Raw genomic sequence first — 22,811 nt, forward strand, 5'->3', positions numbered from 1 at the left:
CTCATAGTCCTATGCATAGCAGATAGCAAATGGGGAGAACTGCGGGACAGGAATTAGATTGGGTTGTCCTACCACACTGACATCAGATTATTTGATGAATGGGGTGTGGTGGTGATTATCACCTATGGGAAATAGTAATCCCTATGCTATTCCTCATGAAGGTCTTGCTTGTGTTGATCTGAAGTGTTCCTTCTGGTTAGGCTCCAGTTCTAGTGATTTCTTCCTGTTCAGGACAGTTCACTGAAGCTGCTGGAACTAGGATACTGAGCTCCACCCACTTAGGACTGAATAAACATGCTAAGGATGACACTGCCAGTTGCTGCTTCTTGAAAACTCAGCTCTTTCTTAACCCTTCCTGACCCTTTCAGGTTTTCCCCTCTAATGTTTTCCTCTCAGCCTCACTATCAGATCACAGGTAGGTTTATTTCTTTAATATTTATTCCAGTTTTCTTTTTCAGCTCTTAGTGCTACCATAGCCAGCAATTGCTAGGGTTGCCAATAGGCTTGGAGGAAAATATCCTGTCCCTTAATGTGTGCAAATGACATGTGGAGCTTTTTGTGGCATGGAGCTAAATAACATCTATCTGTTAAATAACACCAGATTAAGCCTTTTGAAAGGGCAGGATTTTTTCCTCCTCCAAGTTGTGTGGAGGGGCTGTGGTTCAATGGAAGTGCCTCTACTTTTAAAGGACCAAGGCTACATAGGTGATGTGAAAGACTTCTGCCTGAGACCCTGGGGAACCTCTGCCAGTCTGAGTAGACATTACTGACCTTGATGCACCCACGGTTGATTCAGTATAAGTCAGCTCCATGAGTGACCAACCCCCAAGGAGTTCTCTGTGCCCAAGCTCTGACCTTTTATGCTCTGCAGCCATACCTTTCAGCCAGCTCACTGTCTGAGGCCCCGGCTTACTGGTTAAAGATCTACCAACTACCTGGCCAGGAAAAAGTGTAGATGTGCAAATCATGTAGGTGTGCAAATCATTTAAATTACTATTTGGAAAATGACTACCAAGATAAATGTAACTTGTGGTATTTTCCTTGGTTTTGAAAACAAAAGGATGGGAGTCTTCAGAAACAAAGTCCTTCAATATACTTCTCTTTAGCTTTCTAAAAGGGTAGTCAGTAAGTTGCTGCTGTAACAAAAATCTTTACAGATGAAAACATTTATCTGTAACCTAGAGTTTCAGCCATTTGTTACAATATTTCAGTGTTCTTTTGAAATTACCATCCAACTATTTTGTGTAAAATGCAATTAATTTGTAACAAAAATTAAATTTGTAACAAATTAATTAATTAATTTGTAACAAAAATTAAATTTGTTAAATTGTAACAAAAATCTGTAACCTAGAGTTTCAGCCATTTGTTACAATATTTCAGTGTTCTTTTGAAATTACCATCCAACTATTTTGTGTAAAATGCAATTAATTTGTAACAAAAATTAAATTTGTTAAATTGTAACAAAAATCTGTAACCTAGAGTTTCAGCCATTTGTTACAATATTTCAGTATTCTTTTGAAATTACCATCCAAATATTTTGTGTAAAATGCAATTAATTTGTAACAAAAATTTTACAACATATTTCTTCTGCTGTTTAGATACATTTCCCTGCTGTTTAGAATTAACAGGGAAAGAACTGCTTTCCCAATATCAGTGTAACATCAGAAGGAGCCAGGCCCAAACAATCTGAGGATCCAGAGCTGGTTTGGTTGGAACTATACATTATAAGAAAGACAAAGTGGTGGCTGAAAAACAGCTGCATAATGTCATTTTATCTCATGTTTCCCATAACATCTAGTACAACATAGAATCATAGAATAGAATCATAGAGTTGGAAGGGATCTCCAGGGTCATCTAGTCCAACCCCCTGCACAATGCAGGAAACTCACAAATACCTCCCCCTAAATTCACAGGAATAGATATCTTGTGGCTTGATGGGAGTACAATGTGCATTTCCCCATCTGCATGAATATCACTGGTTGATGGAAAGAGAGAAATGTAATCATGTCAGGATAAGAGGTAAAATGTATATGACATAGGGAGGAGGAAGACTTCAGCTCAGTGATAACTCCACATTTCTTAGAATGTGTAGTTCTGTTGCCATCTTTGGAGAAAGCTCACTTACAACCTTATCTTACCATGTTGAAAACAGGTCTCATTGCTTTCAGTTGTGAATCCGCTTCCTACTTCAAAGTATGTTTAGGATTGCATCCTTAAAAAGCAAACTTTTGACAACATTTTTTGAGAATTTTTGACTAGCAAATATGGTAAAGGCTTTCCCCCCCAGTTTTGTTATTTCCAAAACCACAGTGTTTCTCCAAAAGTAGTATGTTCAAGGTATCATTTTGTATTCTTTATATATACATATTTCACCTGATTAACCATCTGACTGAACAGAGAAACTGTGAAATACAATATAATGTGCTTTGCAGTTCTCAGTTGCTTGTGCCAAAATAAAATATTGTCATCTCATGTTCTGTATTTTTTTGGAAGTTCATGTGGGAATGCTTCCTGATCGTGTTGTTTCTAGAGCGGTTAAGAATTGCTGTAAGAATTTCCATGTTTGTGCATGAGAATTACATAATGTTTGGGCTCTGTCACATGTTCAAAATGATGGCTATGTGCAAGGAGTCCATGACCACCTATGAATTTGCACACGCTTGTGTTCCTTTGGAGAATGTAATATGTGAACTAACTAATCAGTGCCTTCTCAAATGGCGTGATCAGGGAAATGGCTGCTGGGTTGCTTTGATGGTATCGGGGACAGACTTAATGATATATACATTGCATCCTCCTCATAAACAGCATATTCAGGAATGACATTTTTGTGTGAAATACATTTTGACTGCAAACCATTCCTATAATGGTTTACAGCTTTATGGAAGTCACCACCTGGCCATTGTAAATGCATCCAAGATTCATATACTCACTTCCTCATGAGTTTGTGCAGGATAGTCAGGCTTCTTTCCATGGAGCCATATCTAAGAGTTGACAGTGACAGTTTGACAAAAGTTTGATAGATTATGTGAATGAATACAGTAATTGCATTTATTATTAGTAATTTCTGTCACTTTAACTTTGTGGTTGTGTTTTTCTATATAACCTCCAGATGAGGCCTTGGGTTACACAGTTACCACAAATCTACACAAGATCAGTTCCCTTGGAGGAAATGGCAGCTTTGGAGGGTGGGCTTCATGGCATCATATCCCCACTGGGTTCCCTGCCCTTCCCAGGCAACCTCCCTGAAATCTCCAAGAATTTTCCAAGCCTGAGTTGGTGTCCTGCTGGCAGCTGACTGATGAGTAAAGTTTTGATGTCATCTTGAGCTGGTACATCACTCACAATTGGGCACCCCTGACTTGACCATAGACGCATACTTTGGAAACAAGCCAAACACCCTCCCTCAAAGCAAGAAGTTGGTCCTTCCCCATACAACTTATTTTGTGATTGCCTCTAGGCTTCCATAACTGACACACACCCTTTATCAAAGTTAAAAAGTCCCTGCAGGCTCACCAAGGTTGAGGATCCTTATTCACAGAGATTGTTCTTTGGAACAATCCATTCCATTTTGATCCCATTCCACTTGTGAAAAATTACAGCTCTTAAAAGGCTAGGAGGCATGGGGTGGATAAGCTCCAGTAGGCAACACTTTTTTGTCCACAATTATTAGTTGTATGGTATTTTGTTTTCTCTATTTGGTACATCACTCTTTTTTAACAGCTCAAGGCAGTATAGCTATTCCATCACAAGAACTCTGACAGCTAGAGATACCAGGGAGCTCTAGCTGGTGTTTCAGGTCTATTCAGTCTTGGAATCAACCAAACAAGTACAGTGTGCAAGCTTCTGAGTTTGCTTCAGGTGGATGCTTTAAATTTTTTTTTCTTCAAAGGCTGTTTCCATTTTATGCTTCTTCCAAAAGGTGAAAGGTACAGCTCACATTAGTGCCGTTTTAAATTGGCAAATGTCGTGGCCAGAACTCCCTTTGGAGTTCAATTGTGCTTGTCACAACCTTGCTTCTGGCTCCACCCCCAATATCTCCTGGCTGCACCCCCAAAGTCCCAAGTTATTTCTTGAATTGGACTTGGCAACCCAATTTTAAATGCATTCCTTCCATAGTCCTAGGTAATGCAAGGCACATCATGCTATAAGACAATAGTGCTCTGCCATAGATATCATTTTGCCTCTGTTAAAGAGACAAAAACCATTTTTCCAAATGAAGTAGGAGTCAAGTTGCACCTTTAAGACCAACAAAGTTTTATTCAGGATGTAAGCTTTCATATGCATGCATACTTCTTCAGACGAGGGGATGGTCTGAAGAAGTATGCATGCATACGGAAGCTGACATTCTGAATAAAACTTTGTTGGTCTTAAAAGTGCAACTTCTACTCTGTTCTACTGGATCAGACCGACACGGCTGCCCACTTGGATCTATTTACATTTTTTCCAAATGCAAAAGTATAACCGATCAGTAAAAACAATTAAGCTAGAGACTACAACTCCCAATATTCTCAACCAACAGCCGTTAAAATTAATAGCATGGAAACAAATGTCATTTGAAAGCCACGTCCTTTAAAAAAAAAGAAGTACGCATGCGCGAGTGTGCGCATCCGTTCCACGTAGCCCTTGCATCCGGGATGGTGTGACGTATAATCAGGTGGAACGAGTCCTCCCTTCTTACTGGTTCTTGCACGGCTTGATTGTCATGTGACCGGAAGAGAAACCCGGAAGCTACGAGACGGGAGGATCTCTGTTTCCTTGGCTACGGTGTAGAGAAAGGGAAAAAAGACCGAGAGGGAGGAGGGCCGGTCCCTTCACTTGTCGCGGAAGCGGCGCGGCTGCTCTTGGAGGGATGGGACCGAGCCGGGCCTAGCGGAGTAGCTACCGCCATGAGCGGAGTAGCGGCTGGTGGGGAGGGAAGGAGCGGCGACTCCCCAGCAGGCCGTTGGGCGGGCTGGAAGTTGCTGACTCTGGGCCTTCTCTCCGCTTCCTCGGTCTTGGTGGCAGCCCCGGCCTCTCAGGCCATGAGCAAGGAGGAGAAACGTCGCCTCGGGTAAGAGGGTGGAGGGAGGGTGGCCTCTTCTGCTCACCCCTTTCTCCTTTCCTTTAGCCCAGCCCGGAGGGGTCACCCTGTCACTTCCAAAGAGTGGGAGCAACAGCCTCTTTAAACCAGGGCATAATTGTGGGTGGTCACCCGTTAATAGGGTTGCCAAGTCCAATTCAAGAAATATCTGGGGACTTGGTGGAGCCAGGAGCGAGGTTGCAGCAAGCATAATTGAACTCCAAAGGGAGTTCTGGCCATCACATTGAAAGGGACAGCAAAATTTTTTAAATTAGGGTTACCAATCCCCAGGTGGGAGCAGGGGATCCCCCGGTTTGGAGGTCCCCCCTCCGCTTCAGGGTCATCAGAAAGCGGGGGGAGGGGAGGGAAAAATCTGCTGGGAACTTTATTATTCCCTATGGAGATGTATTCCCATAGGAAATAATGGAGAATGGATCCCCGAGTATCTGGGGCTCTGGGGGGGGGGCTGTTTTTTGAGGTAGAGGCCCCAAATTGCAGCGTAGCATCTGGTGCCTCTCCTCAAAATACCCTCCAAGTTTCAAAAAGATTGGACCAGGGGGTCCAATTCTATGTGCCGCAAAAGGTGCCCCTATCCTTCATTATTTCCTATGGAAGGAAGGCATTTAAAAGGTGTTCAGTCCCTTGAAATGTCGTGGCCAGAACTCCCTTTGGAGTTCAATTGTGCTTGTCACAACCTTGCTTCTGGCTCCACCCCCAATATCTCCTGGCTGCACCCCCAAAGTCCCCAGTTATTTCTTGAATTGGACTTGGCAACCCAATTTTAAATGCATTCCTTCCATAGGAAATAATGAAGAATAGGGGCACCTTCTTTTGGGGCTCATAGAATTGGACCCCCTGGTCCAATCCTTTTGAAACCTGGAGGGTATTTTGAGGAAAGACACTGAATGCTATGCTGAAAATTTGGTACCTCTATCGCAAAAAACAGCCCCCCAGATACCCACAGATCAATTTTCTATTATACCCTATGGGAATCGGTCTCCATAAGGATTAATGGAGTACCCAGCAGACATTCCCCACCCACCACTTTCTGATGCTCCTGAAGCGGGGGGAGGGCCTCTAAACCGGGGGATCCCCTGCCCCCACCTGGGGATTACACAACAAAAAATGCAAGCTAGTGACCAATTTACTAAGAAGTATATAGAAAACCCAAATGTCCAAAACATGTATATTCAAATCCCAAAGCACAAGAAGCCGCATACTGAGCTGTAGCCGATGTGAAATTGCTGCTGGAGACGCTCTGCGTCCCTCTTTTTTGAAAAATGTGTAAAAAATCTATATAATTGAATCAATATTGGTCCCAGGTCTGATGAAGACTGGAAAGAAACAATCGATTGGCTTGTCACCACACTACTTTGGGACTTGAATATACATGTTTTGGACAGTTGGATTGATTTCTCTATACCTCTTAGTAAATTGGTCACTAGCTTGCATTTTTGTTGTGTTATCCATTATAGTGATCTCTCTCGGTTTGTATTCTATCCCACCTGGGGATTGGCAGCTCTACCCATGAACAGTGGCTGTGAGGTAATGTCAGAAGGATGCCAAATGGCTTCTTGGATCTCTAGTTGAGGTGGTTTTAATTCAGTAATTGAGCATTCCTTTTCTCCCCCTGACGCACTGTTCCTTCATTGTAGGCGAAGGGGAAAGATTGCTTTTTCTGAGTCTTCTGATTAGAGGCATCCCTGCCCTCCCCATACGACAACTGCAGCTGTGCAGTATTGTACTTGTGTCAGCCAAAGTAGCAAATATATCCCCTGTTTCACCACTTGCGTGACATATTCTGTTCTGCAACAGCATGCGTTTCTTGAGAAAGAATTAAGTGTGAAACAAATAAGCAACTTCCTTATCTATGAATTTTCTGTCTATTATGGGAGAACATCAAAATCGAAAAAGCCTGTTAAAGATATAGGAGCAGGTGCTGGCCCTTTTGCCACCTTGCTTCATGTTGTGGATGTTGGTTATATGATCAAGTATCTATAAATGGAAATATAGCCATAGAAGCTGAACTAAAAATAGCTGCTACTGTCCAATAAAGGAGATAGATCAAGATAGGTAGCTGTATTAATCTGTCTGTAGCAATATAAAAGAGTAAGAGTCCAGTAGCACCTTAAAGACTAACAAAAATTTGTGGTAGGGTATGAGCTTGTGTGAATCACTGCAGACTTGGAGCAGTGACTCACTAAAGCTCATACTTTTGTTAGTCTTTAAGGTGCTATTGGACTCCTACCCTTTTTTACTGTCCAATAACAAGGTGTCAGGGGAGCCATATGTATTTGATCAGTTTGGAAACAACAGGTTAACAGTCCTGGGAAAGCCTTTATGCAAAAAAGCCCTTGTGGCTTACTAGTTTCTGTTGAATTTCTCATTTTCAGAACATTTGTTTGGGTGTGGTTTGCACTTATGCTCTTCTTTGATTGTGTAATGAGTTTGAAAGGTGGCTTACTGTGCCTCAGGAAAGTGTTCACATTATATGAACAGAAGATGCTGGCATGTCTTCAGAAATAATCCTTTCTGTTATGGTGGTGGTTTTGGTTTAGATTCCTGCAGAGGGATAGCTGTGGATCAACATTGTCCAGTTTCGTGACTGATGTAGTGTAGTAGTTAAAACTTTGAACTAAATCTTTGAATGACTTGGTTTGAATCCATCACTCAACTATGGAAGCCTGGCAGGTGACCTTGGGCCTGTCACAGTTGCTCAGCCTTACTTAACCTTCATAGGATTGTTAATGTGAGGATTAAGTGGACGGGTGGAGAATGATGTGAAAAGACATTTTGAGTCAAGAAGAACAGTGGGATATAAATAAAAATAAAGCTGTTTGTGTTGGGGGGTTTTAAAGTTAAACTGGCAATTAGCATCATAGCACAGTGGTTCCCAGTTCTTATGGTGTGGCAACTGGCAAGTCCGAATTTACTTGCTGTGTTGTGACCCACTTAAAAAGCAGAGCGGACACACAAATCAGTAAGACTGCAAAAGCCTGGGATCCACTTCCACAGTTACCCATGTGTTAATGGGTAAAAGGAGTCAAAGATGAAAGCGTACTCATTAAAAGCATTGGCTTGACTTACGCTAAAAGTTCTGAAATGTATAATTGGGTCAAATTCACCTCGGTGATAATATTTTCTGATGCATTTCTGAAGATGTAAAAGCTGATGACATGGTGCTGCATCTGAAAGTAACAGTTTAGTGTTCACTGTTGAATGTATGTGGTATTGGAGAGGTTTTTAATTCGTATTAGCTTGGAGTGGTAATGTGTAGACAGTAATGGTTCAAAGAAATATTATGCTTCGTTAATATTCAAATGAGAAGCTTAGTAACATTTGGAGGGCATGGTAATGTCTTATAAAATAACTTATATGTACTTGTATACATGAGTTATGGCTTTTTCCTCATAATAAATTAGTTTTAAAGTTCTCTTATTTCCTGTGAGGGTGTTGGGCATATCACTCCAAATATAATTATTTGGGGGTACGGTCAAGAAGGGAACAAAGTGTTGTATTCTGAGATGCTACTCTGCTCATTGTTCATTGGAGGAGATATCGGATACAATTCAATAGGTTGTTTCAGGTTGCGAGCTTTTGTGTTAGATATTACTGCGAGCAGTTAACACATAATAGCAGACAATGTTTCATGCAGGTAACCTCTAGGTAATACTGGATAACTTTTTTCATTGGAAGCAGAATTAAACAATTACCTTTTAAATTTAAATTGGTGTACTGTTTGTGGCTAAAGGTTTTTAGATGCCAGTACGTATTAACAGTCTTGTGCTGGAAAGAAAGATACGTAAATGCTTGAATCGAGGAATAGTAGGAAGTATGTGGGGGCACATTCTACTTTTATTTGTTGTGTTGAGAGGTGTGCTATGAGTACCCATGGGATTGTAGTATTTCTGCAGTCATTGGGGACTGAATAAATGCCAGTTGCAGAGGCTCTTGTTAGATTCCTGACAATCCTGGCTATCATTAGGAATAAAAAAAATAAAGACCATTCTGGATCTATAACAGATGGAGAAGACTTCTCATTGCTGAACAAGTTGTTTGAGAATTTTTTTAAAAAAAGAAATTAATTTGTGCATAGGACAAGACGAATCCTGGTGTTGCATCATCAAGAGTTGTCATGGTTATAGGATTTCTTGCAATATCCACTTGTGGACTTGATAAGCAATATATAATGAGACATATCTGTCTTTTGTTTTTTTCTTTTAAAATCCTGAACTAAGCATTTATACCGCATACTTGAAAATAAAACGTTTTAGGATCAGGGAAATAATGTAAAATAAGTCAGTGTTATCACCTGATTGTGAGTGGGGGGCAGAGGCAGGGTTGCTTAAGATGACTTTAGGTGAGTGCTGCATACAGGTGTGGGAAACAGCAAATATGGGATGTGTAGACAAGTAGCAAGTATGGGATGAGTGCATGTGCCTCTGAGATACCACCTGGCCCAATCAGGCCCATACGTTTATTCCTGGTGTTTAAAGATGCACATACACTTGCATGCTATGCCTACACTTTGAGGTATTTCCTTCAGTAATCTGGTAACTCAGTGACAGAAGTGAAGAGCTAGAACTGTAGATTTTCTGGTTGCCACTGTGCCACGTTGACCGGCTTGTTGCACCAGTGACTTAAACTTCAAGCAGTAATGTACATCCAAATCACCTCTGAATTTGCTTTACAGTGTGGATGCATGCAGTGTTGTCCCATGTGAGAATGCTGCACCAGAGGAGGCATGCATTGTTGTCCCCCCCCAGTAGCACAAGTGGGTGGGCCATACCCGCTCCTGTACATTCCCGCTGTTTTCAGTTGTTGGCACTGGCACAAGCAATAGAATGTCTGCTGGAGCTGGGCAGTGATAACAGGCACAAGTCACACTTGCTGTACTGATGATTTGGTAGCCCAAGCAATCACATGGGGTGGTGAACCATCCTTGGATGCATATCACAGTAGCATTTGAAGTGTGTGCATAGATCTCTCATGCTGCCTGAATTAGATACGGTATCTGTCATTTTCTTAATTGCTATCTTGTCTTAAGAAATTCCAGTTTCAAAAACAACAGATCTTAAAATAATTAATCTATACTGGGTTCTCCTGGGCCACCTTTGCCAGCTTTTGTAACTGTAGTATTGATTGACACTCTAAAATCCAGAAATACTGGCGACCTTTCTTCAGTGTGACTGGCCAAATGATCACTGGATATTCTGTAGAATTTCAAATATGTACTAAAGCTTAATTAACTTCCATTTAAATCTAACAGAGATAATCTGAGTTGGCCCCTAAATCACACTGTGTTTTCTGTGTGTTTTTCACAGGAGTCAAGTGCTGGAGATGTTTGATCATGCCTATAGTAATTACATGGTAAGAAGCCTGATCATATATAATTCTGTATCTTAAGCTGACTTTAACTATCAGATTTAGCTGCTGTTCTGAGAGACTTTTACATGATGCATACTGTGTGGAGTAATTGTGAGTAATTAGATGTATCTGATTGCTATGCTAGTACTTTGATTGGTATCACGTATTCTGATCCTAAATAAATGTATTTGGAAGCAACTTTCAATGATATTTTTAATCAATGCCAATAAAGGTAATTGAGCTGATACTTTTTAAAGTGACATTTCCGTTTCTGAATGTGTTTGCCTGTGCTCAGTACCTTTGGGTTAATTGAATCAATCTTTGTTTCTGCGTTTCACTGCAGATTTACCAACAGTTTGCAAAAACATTTTTTCTCCAAGAGCATTATTTATATACACACAAGTGTGGACTTGCAAGGACTTGTGGAGGGATCTCATGTTTCCATCCCCAACTATCCCCTCTTTCCCTTCCCTGAAAGCCCTCATAGCTTCCTTCTGTACTGCCCACCAGACAACCAACCTACCCTTTATGGTCCCTCTGTGTCTTCAGCTTTCCTTCGCCCACTGCAGCCTCTAAATAGGAAAACTATGGCCCAGTTGTGTGGCGCCAGCCACTGGGCCAAGGCCATTTGAATAGTATGAAACCCTCAAGGGATTGTGGGAGGGGGGCATCACTTTCCCTGTATCCCTTTCCCCATATTATTTCCCCTTTCCCTCCTAGCAACACCCATATCCTCTCCCCTTCCACTGCCTCATTCTCTCCTTCTCAGCCCTTTTATCTGCCACCCATCTTCAGCTATATGTATTATTTATTCACTTAACTTATACCTCACCTTTCTCCACAGTGGGGACAAAAGCAGCATACATCATTCTCCTCTCCTTTTTTTATCCTCACAACAACCCTCAAAGCATGTGACTGGCACAACATCACCTAGTGATTTTAAACTCAGGTCTCCCAGACCCGGCTCTGAAGCTCTAGCCACTATACCACAATTGATTACATAGGGTGGCTACTGTTGAACAGCAGTAAATAGCCAGACCTAGGTGAGTCATGCAGTTGGGTGGCATCAAGTCAGCTAGTATTTGCTGCCTGGCCTAATGAGACTTCCCTCAACAGCTGAAACCAACAGAAATCAACGCTACGAATGCTGTGGTTGCCTAGCAACTGAGGGCTTCCATGTTTCAAAGCATCAGGAGTTCCTTTTATCATTTTGAGGGTTTTTAAAAACTCCCTTATGTATTTTCGTCTTTTGGGTCGGGAGATATCAGATTTTTCTGCAAACCAGGGGCGTTTTTCAGGTTTATAGAGAAATCTGTCATGTTTACAGCTCCAATCATCACATTTAAGCATCCTCAGATTTGGCCAGCTTTATGAGTAGGGGTCTACAAGGAACTGTTGGGAAAGGGCATCCCATTCCCCCTTCCTTTCCTTTGTCCCCTCTCCCCTACACCTTTTCTGCCACTCATGTCCCCTCACTCTTCTCCCACACCTACCCCTTGCCATCCCCTCCCCCATTTTTCTCTCTTCCACTGCTTTGAAAAGGATTATGATGGCAGTGGTAGCTTCTGCCCTCTCCTGCTTTCTTCCGGCCAGCAGAGGAGTGTTGTTTGCCAGAAAACTTGGGGGGGGGGGATTTTTATTGCATCCATGGAAGGGGCTATTGGAGGCAGCAGTGGCTCCCCCTCCTACTTCTCCCCACTTGTCTGAGCTTTGTGATGGAATGCAGTTGCAGTGGGTTCTGCTGAGGCTGCATTGTTATTCCCTGGGCGGGGCAGGCTGCACCATTTGCTCCTCCTCCTTACTGTGACCCCTCCCCACTAAGGTGGGGCAAGCCAAGACTCTTGTTCCTTACCTGCCTCAAATTGGGCTTAGATGGCATGAAAGCAACAGTAGCTGCTGGTGGTCTTGTTATCTTTGTCCGCATTGTCTATGGCACACTGGCAGTGTGCGATTGGCTCTCTTGTCCTGCGGCCCACCTTCTTGTACACCTGCCTACATTCAGAGAAAAGTTGCCTGTGCTTGTGCAGTCAACTGTTCTCTATTCTGGAGTTTTTTGTAATCCCCCTTTTAGTGGGTTTTGGAATTTTCTTCAAGCCTTGGAGTTTTCCCAAGTTTGGAGAAATCGCTGTTTTGTCAGTGTGGCCCCAATCCATGGATTTAGATATCCACAGATGAGGGCCACATGTCACTATTAGACAATATAGTTGCTGATAATAAAAAATGCAGGGAACCCCATAATATTAACAAGTGGCAGGGAACTTCTTGTTAGAGAACTGTTAAAAATTTAGGTTAGTACTGTGGCAATTGCTTGTGCTCCAAACTACCTGGAAATTAAGTTTACAGGTGAAATTGAGGCTGCATTCCTATGCACTTTTATTTAGGAGTAAGTTTCATTAAACTCAGTGGGATCTGTTTCTCAGTAACCACATGTAGATGCCTTTATATGTATTTACAGGCTCACTTCAGGTATATTGCACAAACTTCATGAAGAGGGTTTGGCAATCTAGGCAGGTTTGTAATTTGAACTGGCCAGTACTAGTTTGCAGTTGATTGGCCAAAGCAGAACTGGAGGTTGTGGTTTGAGGTTGTTCGTGCTAACTACCATTTGGCTTGATGTCTGAATCGAGAGACCCGTCATTATGGCAGTTGCTGCTTCCTTAATTGCTTGCACAACCAGTGCACAGCGAGCATATGTGCTGCTCATATTGGTGCTGTGTGTTTGAGCTTTGAATCTTGGAATTGGCGGCTGCTGTTGGAGGTGGCTGGATTAGTGAGCAGATAGGGATGGAAGCAGGAAAGCAGATCTAGCTTTGATTTTCTTCTGTGTTGGGTTCTAAGTTATGGTTCATGCAAACCTTCCTTTGCTCTGAGGTCCAGCCCAGAGAAAAACAGTGATACTTCCTGAGCCTTGTCTTAGTGTGTTCACTCCTGGGCTTTTGTGTTTACTTTCTGATGAAATCTGCACCTGCTCACCCACAGCAAACAGCTGCCTCTTGAAACAGCTTGTGCACACGTAATTCTCATGCACGCTTAGTTCTTACATACACTAACTCTTTTAAGAAAAAAAATTAAATTTTTAAATTTAAGGGCGTCCTATTCCATCAGCTGGCCTCTATGCAATGATATCATTTCTGCTGTGTTATCAACATTTATTTTAATTATAGTCACAGACCTTAGCGTGTTGCAAATATATTTAACCATGCCACCATTCACAATGTATATATATATTTATCTGTTTAACTATTTTATCTGTTTTTAACTGTATAATCTGAAGTGTTATTTAATATGTTATCCACCCTGAGCCCACTCTGGGAAAGGGCGGAATACAAATCTTAAATAAATGTTAAAATGGTACTTCAGGTGTGTAAAGTATGATTTATCACCCTTCTAATAATACAGGGGATCATTTTTACAAATGGGAACAGTTGAAGAAAGAAATCTGCTAATTCCACTAACTAGTGTTGCTTAGTAAATTACAATAACTTAGCATAAATGTAAGGTTCCTGGGCTCAAACCTCTCCATACCCACAAAGTCGCTAGCTAGCCTTCGGCAAATTACCATAATCTCTATATTTGTATTATGAGGAGAATACTGACCTTCTATATTTGTATTATGAGGAGAATACTGACCTTCTTCCACACTGAATTGTTTTTAAACATTACTGAAGCAAAGAAATTGAAGTGTTTTGCACATCTGAAGTGTTTAGTAGTATGGTTGCTAATGAACAGAAGCATATAAATAATTACCATTTCCTGCAAAATAAGTGGGTATGATGCGTGTTAAGCCCTGGTTTTTTCCTTGTTAAATACACATGTGTGAGCTTGACACTTCCTTAGATGCTTGACCAGTAAGCTCATTACTTGTATGTGCACGGTTTGTATTGGTGCCGTGTGCTTACGTTTTGCATCTTGGAATTGGCTCCCAAATATCCTCTCTATAATAAAAGTGCTGTGGGGTGGCCAGATGCAGGTCTCCCATTGGGGGAGGGATGTGCATCAACCATTGGCCCATCAACTGCCACTCAAGGTCTGTTGCATTCCACTGGCTAAGGACTGAGGCACTGCTTTGCAGAGGAGAGGAAAAAAGCCTTCCCTAGATTGGCTGACAGATGGAGGAGGGAAACTGCCACAGAAAGCCTTCTCTCGATTGGCTGAGGACTCTTCCCCTTCCTCCTATGGGGAACCAAACAGTCAGAGAAATATGGACAAAAAAGGGCATCCCTTCCCAGCAGAATGTTGTTTTATTCTAGATATAGAGGGGGGTGGGGGTGGATAGAGATAATATGTCATCCTGTGTTTAAGATTGGGCTTCTGGGGAAGCTGCCTTCACTTTCCCCTCAGTGTCTGTGCTAGCCAACCAACTTGGTTCTGTCAGTAAAAGGCGAGGGGAGGAGGCCCTTTTGTGGCCTATTTTGGACTATGAGGAGGAACTGGTTGGGGCACTCCTGACTACAGTTACAGTTCCAGGTTGGAAAATTCCTGGAGATTTTGTGGTGGAGTCTGCAGAAGCCACACTTTGGAGAGGGGAGAGCCTTCAGCTGAATATAATGCCATAGAATCCATACAGTTCTTTTCTGAAGGATGGGGAGAGAGATCTGTTGTCTGGAGTTCAGTTGTGATACCAGGAGATCTTCAGCCTCCACCTGGAGGTTTCCTACTCTAAGCCTGGCAGTACCTGCTGGGTGACTTCATGCCATGTGACTGGCATGACAACTAGGCTTGGCTCCTTGCACCTATTCTGCAGCAGCCCTCCTATGACAGACACTGTGATGTGACAGTCAAAACTTCAGAGCCGGGTTTGCCAGACCCAGATTCCTATTGTGGAAAGCTGACTAGGTGATTTTGGACCACCCACATATTTTCAGCCTAATCTTCCTCACAGGGTTGTTATGCCAATCAAAAGGGAGAGAGGAAAATTATGTAAGCTTTGATCCGCACTGCGGAGAGGACTGTCCTTTTCCTAGTTGGAGGCTGCAGGGAGGGGGGAGGAGATGGAAAGCTGAAGTCAGAGGGGCAGATAAAGGTAGGTAGTTATAGCTGCCATCTCAACATCCATTGCCTCCCTCTATTTTTCTCTTCCTTTCCCAGCTCCCACTTTCAAGGTCATGACACTCACCCATAGCAAATTTCTAGCACCTGTTATATTTCTCCCCACAGCGGGCATTATTACTAGTAAAATATAATTCGTGAAAATGCCTTCATTCAGCAGTAGGAATCTGAACCCAGGTAAATGTCCATTGTGTACAAAGTGTTTGACAAAGCTGTTTGGCACCCTGAAGACGGAACCTGTATTGTGTGATAAACCTCTTTTGTAAACTGGGATTAACACATAGCACAAAGACATGATTGTAGATTACTGAAAACTGGATTTCTTTTCTGTGTTCGTGGCATGAAATGTTTGGGTTACCAGTATGCTAGGAATGTCCTGGAAGCTTTAAAGGTGAAAAGGATATTTATTTGCCACGTATGCTGGCCATTAAATAAACAAACGGCTCCTCCGAGCTTGTTTAACTTGGACACTTGTAAAGTGTACAATGTCAGATACTTGATAATAAGACTTACAGGCTGCTGTGAAGTGCCAATTTTTTAAGGCTTGCTACTGTTAATTTTTGTTAGAAGGCACCTTGCATTAAAACTAGAGGTTCTGTATTCATAACAGGGGTGTCGATTTATGTTTGCTGTGTATCTTATTTCCTGCCAGTACCTGAAGTGTAGATGAACTGCATATTTGGTCATAGCCTTGCACCAGTGTAAGTTGGGCTTCAAAATGCTTCTTTTGATGGTTCTAAAGAGATCGGGATATTCAGATGGCTGTACTAAATGGTGGTACTAAAGAGATCAGGATATTCAAATAGCTGTTAAATGCAGTAGTAGGAACTATTGGTCACCTCAGTCCTTTCTCTTACTCTTACCTTGTAATATAATAATAATAATAAATTTTATTTGTACCCCGCCCTCCCCCGCCGAAGCAGGCTCAGGGCGGCTAACAATACGGTGACCAATGGTGCACCAACAATAAAACAGTTACACTAGGAACATTAAATTAACATTAAACTAACCTTAAAAGCCTGAATTAAAACAATTAACTAAAACATTTTAGGACGCTATCCTAAATAAATTTGTACTAAATAAAAAACCTTTGTGGGTCACCTGTGTATTGGTTAGGGATAGTTGTCTGAGTGAAGGAAACCAGGAGTCTATTTCAAGACAAGGGAGTGAGGCGTGTGAACACACATGAACACATTAATACGTTGGTATGTTGAGGTCAGTGTTGTCTACTAAGACTGGCTGGGGCTTTCCTGGATAGAGCTGTTTCAGATCACCTGTGACGTGGTCCTTTTGACTGGAGATGCCAGGAACTGAACCTGGGACCTTCTACATGGCAAGCAGATGCTCTACCACTAAGCCACACCTTGAGTTTGCCCTGGAAACAATGGGCAGCCTCTCTGGCAGCACAACCCTGTGTAGAGATACTCCAGTCCAGGCCCACTGAAATCTGTGGTCTTAAACTGGAGTAACTCTACATAGTTAAGCTGTCTTCCACTTGCCTTCCTCGGGGTTATTATTAATTTGTAGTTTTGTGTATTGGTCTTGCCTGGGCTATCCAAGTCAGAGCAATCTTGGCAGATCTCGTAAGCTGGTCAGTATTTGAATGGGAGCACTCCAGAGAGTAACAGGGTCATGATGTGGAGGCAGGCACAGCAAACTACCTCAGAACATGTTTCTTGCTTTGAAAACCCTATGGAGTTGCCGCAAGTCAGTTGTGACTTGACAGCAAACAAAAAGTTCTGTGCATGCTCCTATACTTTCTTCAACCTTCACTAAGGTTGAAGAAAGTACAGAAGGCCTGCCAGCATTATGTAAAGCAGTGCCTTCCTGCTGCTTGGCGGGCTGAGTTTTGATGCCATGAAGGTTTCACAGCTTACTTTTGAATAACTCCTGCTACAAGAGCAGGTATATAGAAGGAATCATGGAGGAAATGTGTGTTTATTGTAAATAAGGAGTGCTTAGTGTAAATAAGGAGTGTCTCTCTCCCCCTCCCCCCCAGTACTGCTGTTGTACCCACTTTTAGTCTTGATTTCACTAACTAATGTTTTCCTTTTATTATTATTTGGATGCCTAGTTGCTCCTCTCTGGACAAGTTTTATAATCATTTGGCTAGTACCGTAAGTGCTGGTTCAGTCTGGTGAAGATGTGTGGAGCATTCTGCAGTGTTGCTTCCTGGAGAAGGAGATTTCTACAACGAAAGAGAACCATGCATACACCCTGTGTGTCCCCTTTGGTTTATGCCTTCCTGTGTTCCTTTCCCTCCCCCCCCCCAATGAATAGGAACATGCCTATCCAGCTGATGAACTCATGCCTTTAACTTGCCGTGGAAGAATTCGAGGTCAAGAACCAAGCCGTGGGGATGTGGATGATGCCTTGGGAAAGTTAGTGCTTTAAATGATTATTTGTATATATGAAGCCAACAAAACGTCCTTGTGTCAAGCATCTAGTGCTGTAGATCTGTGCTTAGAAGCCATGCGGATTTTAATTTGCAGGCAAGATAAATAGCCATTGAAGTCAGTTGAGTTAATGTTAAAATGGAAGAACATATTCCACTGGCAGTTACAACGGGCTTGAAAACAGCCACTCTTCAGATCCTTTACAGTGAGGAGCAAACACAAGTAGACCTCCAGGAAGGGAAGCCTTACTGAAAATTCATTTACCATTTTGACAACAGATGATTAACTTGGGTATCTGTAGGCAAATGAACTAATAAAATGCTGTGAAGCTGTTGGCAAAGTGGAGTCCTCGTGGCTGTTAAACTTTGCAGTGTAGATCCGGCTGCTCACAGCAATAAGAACTGGTGATATTTCTAAAATAGCATTAAATAACCTCCAGCTGATACACAGACACTAACATGAAGAATGGCATGATGTTAGCACCAAACCGTTGTTTAAAATTGCACTAATAATTTTAAATTGTAACCAGTTTTAACGGACTTGTGTCTTAATGGACTTGAGATTGTGATTGTTTTTACTGTTTTATTGTGGACATGTGATGTTTTTAGCCGCCCTGAGCCTGCTTTGGTGGGGAGGGCGGGATATAAATGTGAAAAATAAATAAATAAAGATATCCACATAGTTGGGTGTGTAAGTAAGACTCAGGCATATGACACATCCTCAGCCAGTAGGGAGACCCAGATAAGTGGTCCCTGCTAGTGTTATTTGTCTTCTCTTATTTCAGTCATGAAGGGATTCAGGGCCTGTTTGTGCAGTCCTTTATTCATATAGGCTGTGGCTTATGGAAAAGGTGTTTATCGGTTGATTCCTTATCCCCACCCACCTGATGTAAAATCTATGTGCAAGTGATATGTCCACACCTGTGCACATTAATGCACACAACACCTCAAGATAAGCGGTGGTCAGTTGCATTATCATAGAGAAAAGCATCTAGCTGTGAAAGCAACGTCACCCCAGAGTTGAAAATGACTGGTGCTTGCACAGAGGACCTTTCCTTTCCTTTTTCTGTGTTACCTAATGGTGGGATATGTTAGGCAGATTTGTTCACACCTAGTGGCGCAGTTAACTCTGTGGCTGAACTCAGTGAGTCGGGGACACCAAGAACATCACTTTCTTCTATAGAATGCAGTTTTTAACTTTGTTGCACTTAGTAGTCCGTAAGAAATGCAGAGACCTCCTTGATTCTTTGGCTGCAGGAGCTACAAAGAAAGCTTTGGTTTTGTGAGCGTAGGTCCCTTCCATGGATATTCATGCATGTGGTTCCTTTGGATCCAGCCCCTTCATTAATACTGGTGTTGTTCCTGTCAATAGTAATAAGCAGTGATAAAAATAGTAATAAGAAGGTGTCACATTGTTTCAAGATGTTCATATTTCAGGGAAGTAATAAAAAAATAAAATATATTGGGTTTTAATTCTTTGTTTTGTCCTGCGTAGGTTTTCCTTGACACTGATTGATACATTGGACACTCTTGTGGTAGGTTCTACCTGGACTTCCATTTTTTATAATATGTTTATGAAGTGTTAAGTGTTTGAGTATAATTTATGGTAATCTTAACAAAGAATTTCATAATCAGTGTTGGCCTCAGGGAAAAACACGCTTTTAACTAGTTTTGCATTTTTTTTTGTTTATCTGTGCTACTGCTTAAGAAAAGTTTACTGCTGCTCTAAGAGTGCGTGTACCGTGTAACTCAAAACAGCCTGGTTCCTCTGCTTATCCGCCTCATTTTTGTGCAGCCACCATTGCCAGATTGGACCCTCCTTCCTCTCCTGATCTCTTTGCCTTTCCTCCATTCTCCCTGCCTTTACCCTGCCCCCCCCCCTTGCCAAACTGGGAGTGCCTAGTGGGAGCTGTTGGCACTTGGTGCGGGCAGAGTCTGGCATCTGGTGCGGCATACGTGCGGCTGGTTTTTGACATTTATCCATTTTGCAACTAAGCCCCACATAGTGTGGCATTGCCAAACTGCTGAAAGTGGGCTGGGTAGTGAGTGGCATAGCAAATAAGCTGAGTTGCTGGCTGGGTATCTGGAAGGAATTGCATAGTGGATTTATCAAGTGCCTGTCTTTGCTTTGTCAACTCAGTACCCCCATTCTTAATATGCCAGCCTGGTCACCCCTGGAAGTAGATTTCAGTTTACTCTTGGTGCCAGTGTTCCCTGCACATAAAAAAGAATGGGAAAGCATAGTACATTCATGGCTCTCAAAGTGCATTTTATGCAAGTTTTTTTAAGCCAACTCACTTATTATCTGGACTGTGGGAAGCCTGATGTGGTAGAACTTTAACATTCTAACTTTTGCATTTACTCTAAAGTGGAAGGTTTAAGAATCATCAGGGAATGCTAAGTCCTGCAGCTTAACCATGTGTTACACAGCACTCACGACATGCCTGGGTCCACCAAGAGGACCTTCTTTCAGATATGTGCTCTCCCATATCAGTTTCCAAACCTGAAAGGGGCCCTGGAGTGCACTGTGTGTCTCATCAGGGGCACCATGCTGGGGAACTTAGTGCACATCTGATAGAAAAATCCTCATTGCAGAACTGGTAATGACATGAAAAGTACTATGGCTCTTACATAACACATTGTATGGCAAATCAGAAGTTTACAGCCAAATAATTAGCTAGCTAGTTCAAATAAAAGTTGCGAAATGTGGTGCTTCGACTCATTATTCCATTGCTCTTTCCGTTCCATTAATACTGCCAGGTCAAATCATGGTATAAGCAGGAATTGACAGAATTCTCTCTTATGTGATCCTGGAAGGCAAGACTGGCTGGTAGCTTCAGGGCTCTGCCTCCAACCCTAACTATTCAGATTTATGTACAGCACTCTGTTGCCCTGTAGGCTCCCTGTCTTATGAGATTTGCTCCCAGTGCATTTTCCTCTGCTTTTCATTCTGCCCCATACAATTCCTCTTTCCTTTGGATGAGAAGTTTTATATGAGGCTTGTGCCCAACGGAAGGAAGAGTTGTATGGCAAACTGACAAAAACTTTTTTTTTTTTTTTTGCAAAATCTGACTGAATCTTGTTGCTAACAGTTTTGTTCACTGAAAAGTTTAATTCTTCAACCCATCAGTCTGGCTCAGTCAGTTGATAACTGGTAGCATCAGAACTGGAAGCATAATAAATACAGATTAACTTTATGACATTTCAGTGTATTTTGGAGAAAGAGAGAACTGATTGCCAGATGGCCATGAACTTTCAACTTGGCATCTTGAAAGAGTTTTTACTTATTAAATAAAGTTCCAAATTTTCTGAATAACATTGGCTGAATCATTCTTCAGGTTATGTGCCGGGTGTGGGATTAGATGGTATAATCCCTGAAAGGTACATTTTATTCTTTGTTTAACCACAACAGGTGGCATTTTGATTAACCGCTTGTATGCATTCAAGTAACTTTTCTGTATTTTCTTGCCTACCAATAGCATCTTGTGGAGCCTGGAGACAGGATGCCATGTACTTTTACTGCCCACAAAATGTCCCTGTCCAACCTTTTCTTCATGAGCTCTCGAGGCTTTTCTGCCACCCTGAGCACTTTGTCGTTGGCCAGTGTTCTGTAGTAGCTGGGTGTGTAAACTGCAGAAGTCCCCAGTGTGTAACTTGCTCAGCCACTGCTCAGCCAGCCCTTCCAGGCAATTAACCCCCCTCCACCCGTATGTAAGGCTTGAAGAAGTCTCTTTCAGTGTATCTGAAGAGGTCTGCATGCATACAAAAGCTGTGGGTAATAATACTGATCTGCTTTACTTCCCAGTTGTAAGTTTACTGACTTAAAATCCATTCTGGGTGAAATGAACAGTTTATTTTTTATTTTATGAACAGTTTATTTTTTATTTTATTTACAAAATTTTTATTCCACCTTTCTGCCCTTGCAATGGCTGCCAAAGCGGCTAACAATTTAAAGTACACATGATAAAATACACTAGGGGGGATTATAGACCAGCACTTTGGGTCAACTCAGAGACGCCTCTGAAATCAACCCAAAAAATCCTTCCAGACGGCAACATCTGCCACCCATCCTCCAGGCGCCTGAGACCGACTCAAAAATCTACTGCTTCCAAAGTGGTAGCAAATCTTTGAGCTGGCCACCATTCACCTCCCTGCCATCTGGAAAGGGAAGGGTGCAAGTGAGGCAACTTGGCGGTGTGAAACTGCCAAGCAGCCCCAAGCCATTTCTGGGGTTTTCTTCTGACAAAACCATTCAGAGCGCTTGTGCACATGAGCATTTGACCTGCAGAGAAAAAAAAAGAGGAATCCGGTTTTTGAGGCGCCTTCCCGTGTGAAGGCAACCAGCCGCCTCACAGATGGGGTGGGGATAGCTTGTGGAGGGCTGACTGGAGGCTTCAGGATGGCTCAAAAAGCTGTCCCAATTCAGGATGCCTCCCAACCACCCCAAATTGCCCGTCTGTTATCAGCCTATGAAACCATTAAAATAAACACTTCCCCCAAACATACCTCATTAAAACAACTTTTAAAAAAGTTAAATGCATTCAGAACATAAAACATTGGTCAGGAAGGAGGAATCATTGAGGGAGTGCAAAATGAAACAAAAAGAGTCTTTAGCTGCTGGTGGAAGATGGCAACAGAAGGGGACAAATGAATCTCCGTGGGGGAAGAGTTCCATTGCTTTGGTGCCATGACTGAGTAGTGCCAATGACTGAGTTGCCACTCACCTGATCTCAAAGCAGGGTCTCCAAAGAGGACCATAATGGTTGGGCAGGTTCATAAGAGATTACATTTGCTAACCGAACAATGTTCATTCTGTCAGAATACACGTGAGGGTTTCTTGTCTTCTCTTGAGTTTTGAGATGTCATGGGCAGCTGTGGCCTCCCTCAATAAATACCATCACCCACCTATGCTTCATACCAGACTTTAAAGGATCTACTCCA

At 42.2% G+C, this 22,811-nt stretch overlaps 1 protein-coding gene and 1 non-coding gene across 2 annotated transcripts in view; one reads left to right on the plus strand and one right to left on the minus strand.

Moving 5' to 3' along the window:
• The first annotated feature begins 4,698 nt into the window (after positions 1–4,698).
• Positions 4,699–22,811, plus strand: part of EDEM3 (ER degradation enhancing alpha-mannosidase like protein 3) — a 46,492-nt gene continuing 28,379 nt past the window's right edge. The window contains exons 1-4 of the mRNA XM_060232400.1: positions 4,699–5,050; positions 10,384–10,429; positions 17,756–17,856; positions 19,366–19,405. Coding sequence (XP_060088383.1) covers positions 4,887–5,050; positions 10,384–10,429; positions 17,756–17,856; positions 19,366–19,405 — 351 coding nt within the window. The 5' untranslated portion in view covers positions 4,699–4,886. The remainder of the gene's footprint in view (positions 5,051–10,383; positions 10,430–17,755; positions 17,857–19,365; positions 19,406–22,811) is intronic.
• TRNAG-GCC (transfer RNA glycine (anticodon GCC)) lies at positions 16,771–16,839 on the minus strand. The gene has a single exon. It is a non-coding gene; the product is annotated as a tRNA-Gly (tRNA).

The sequence above is a fragment of the Heteronotia binoei genome, chromosome 2, assembly GCF_032191835.1.
Source record: "Heteronotia binoei isolate CCM8104 ecotype False Entrance Well chromosome 2, APGP_CSIRO_Hbin_v1, whole genome shotgun sequence".
NCBI lineage: Eukaryota > Metazoa > Chordata > Lepidosauria > Squamata > Gekkonidae > Heteronotia > Heteronotia binoei.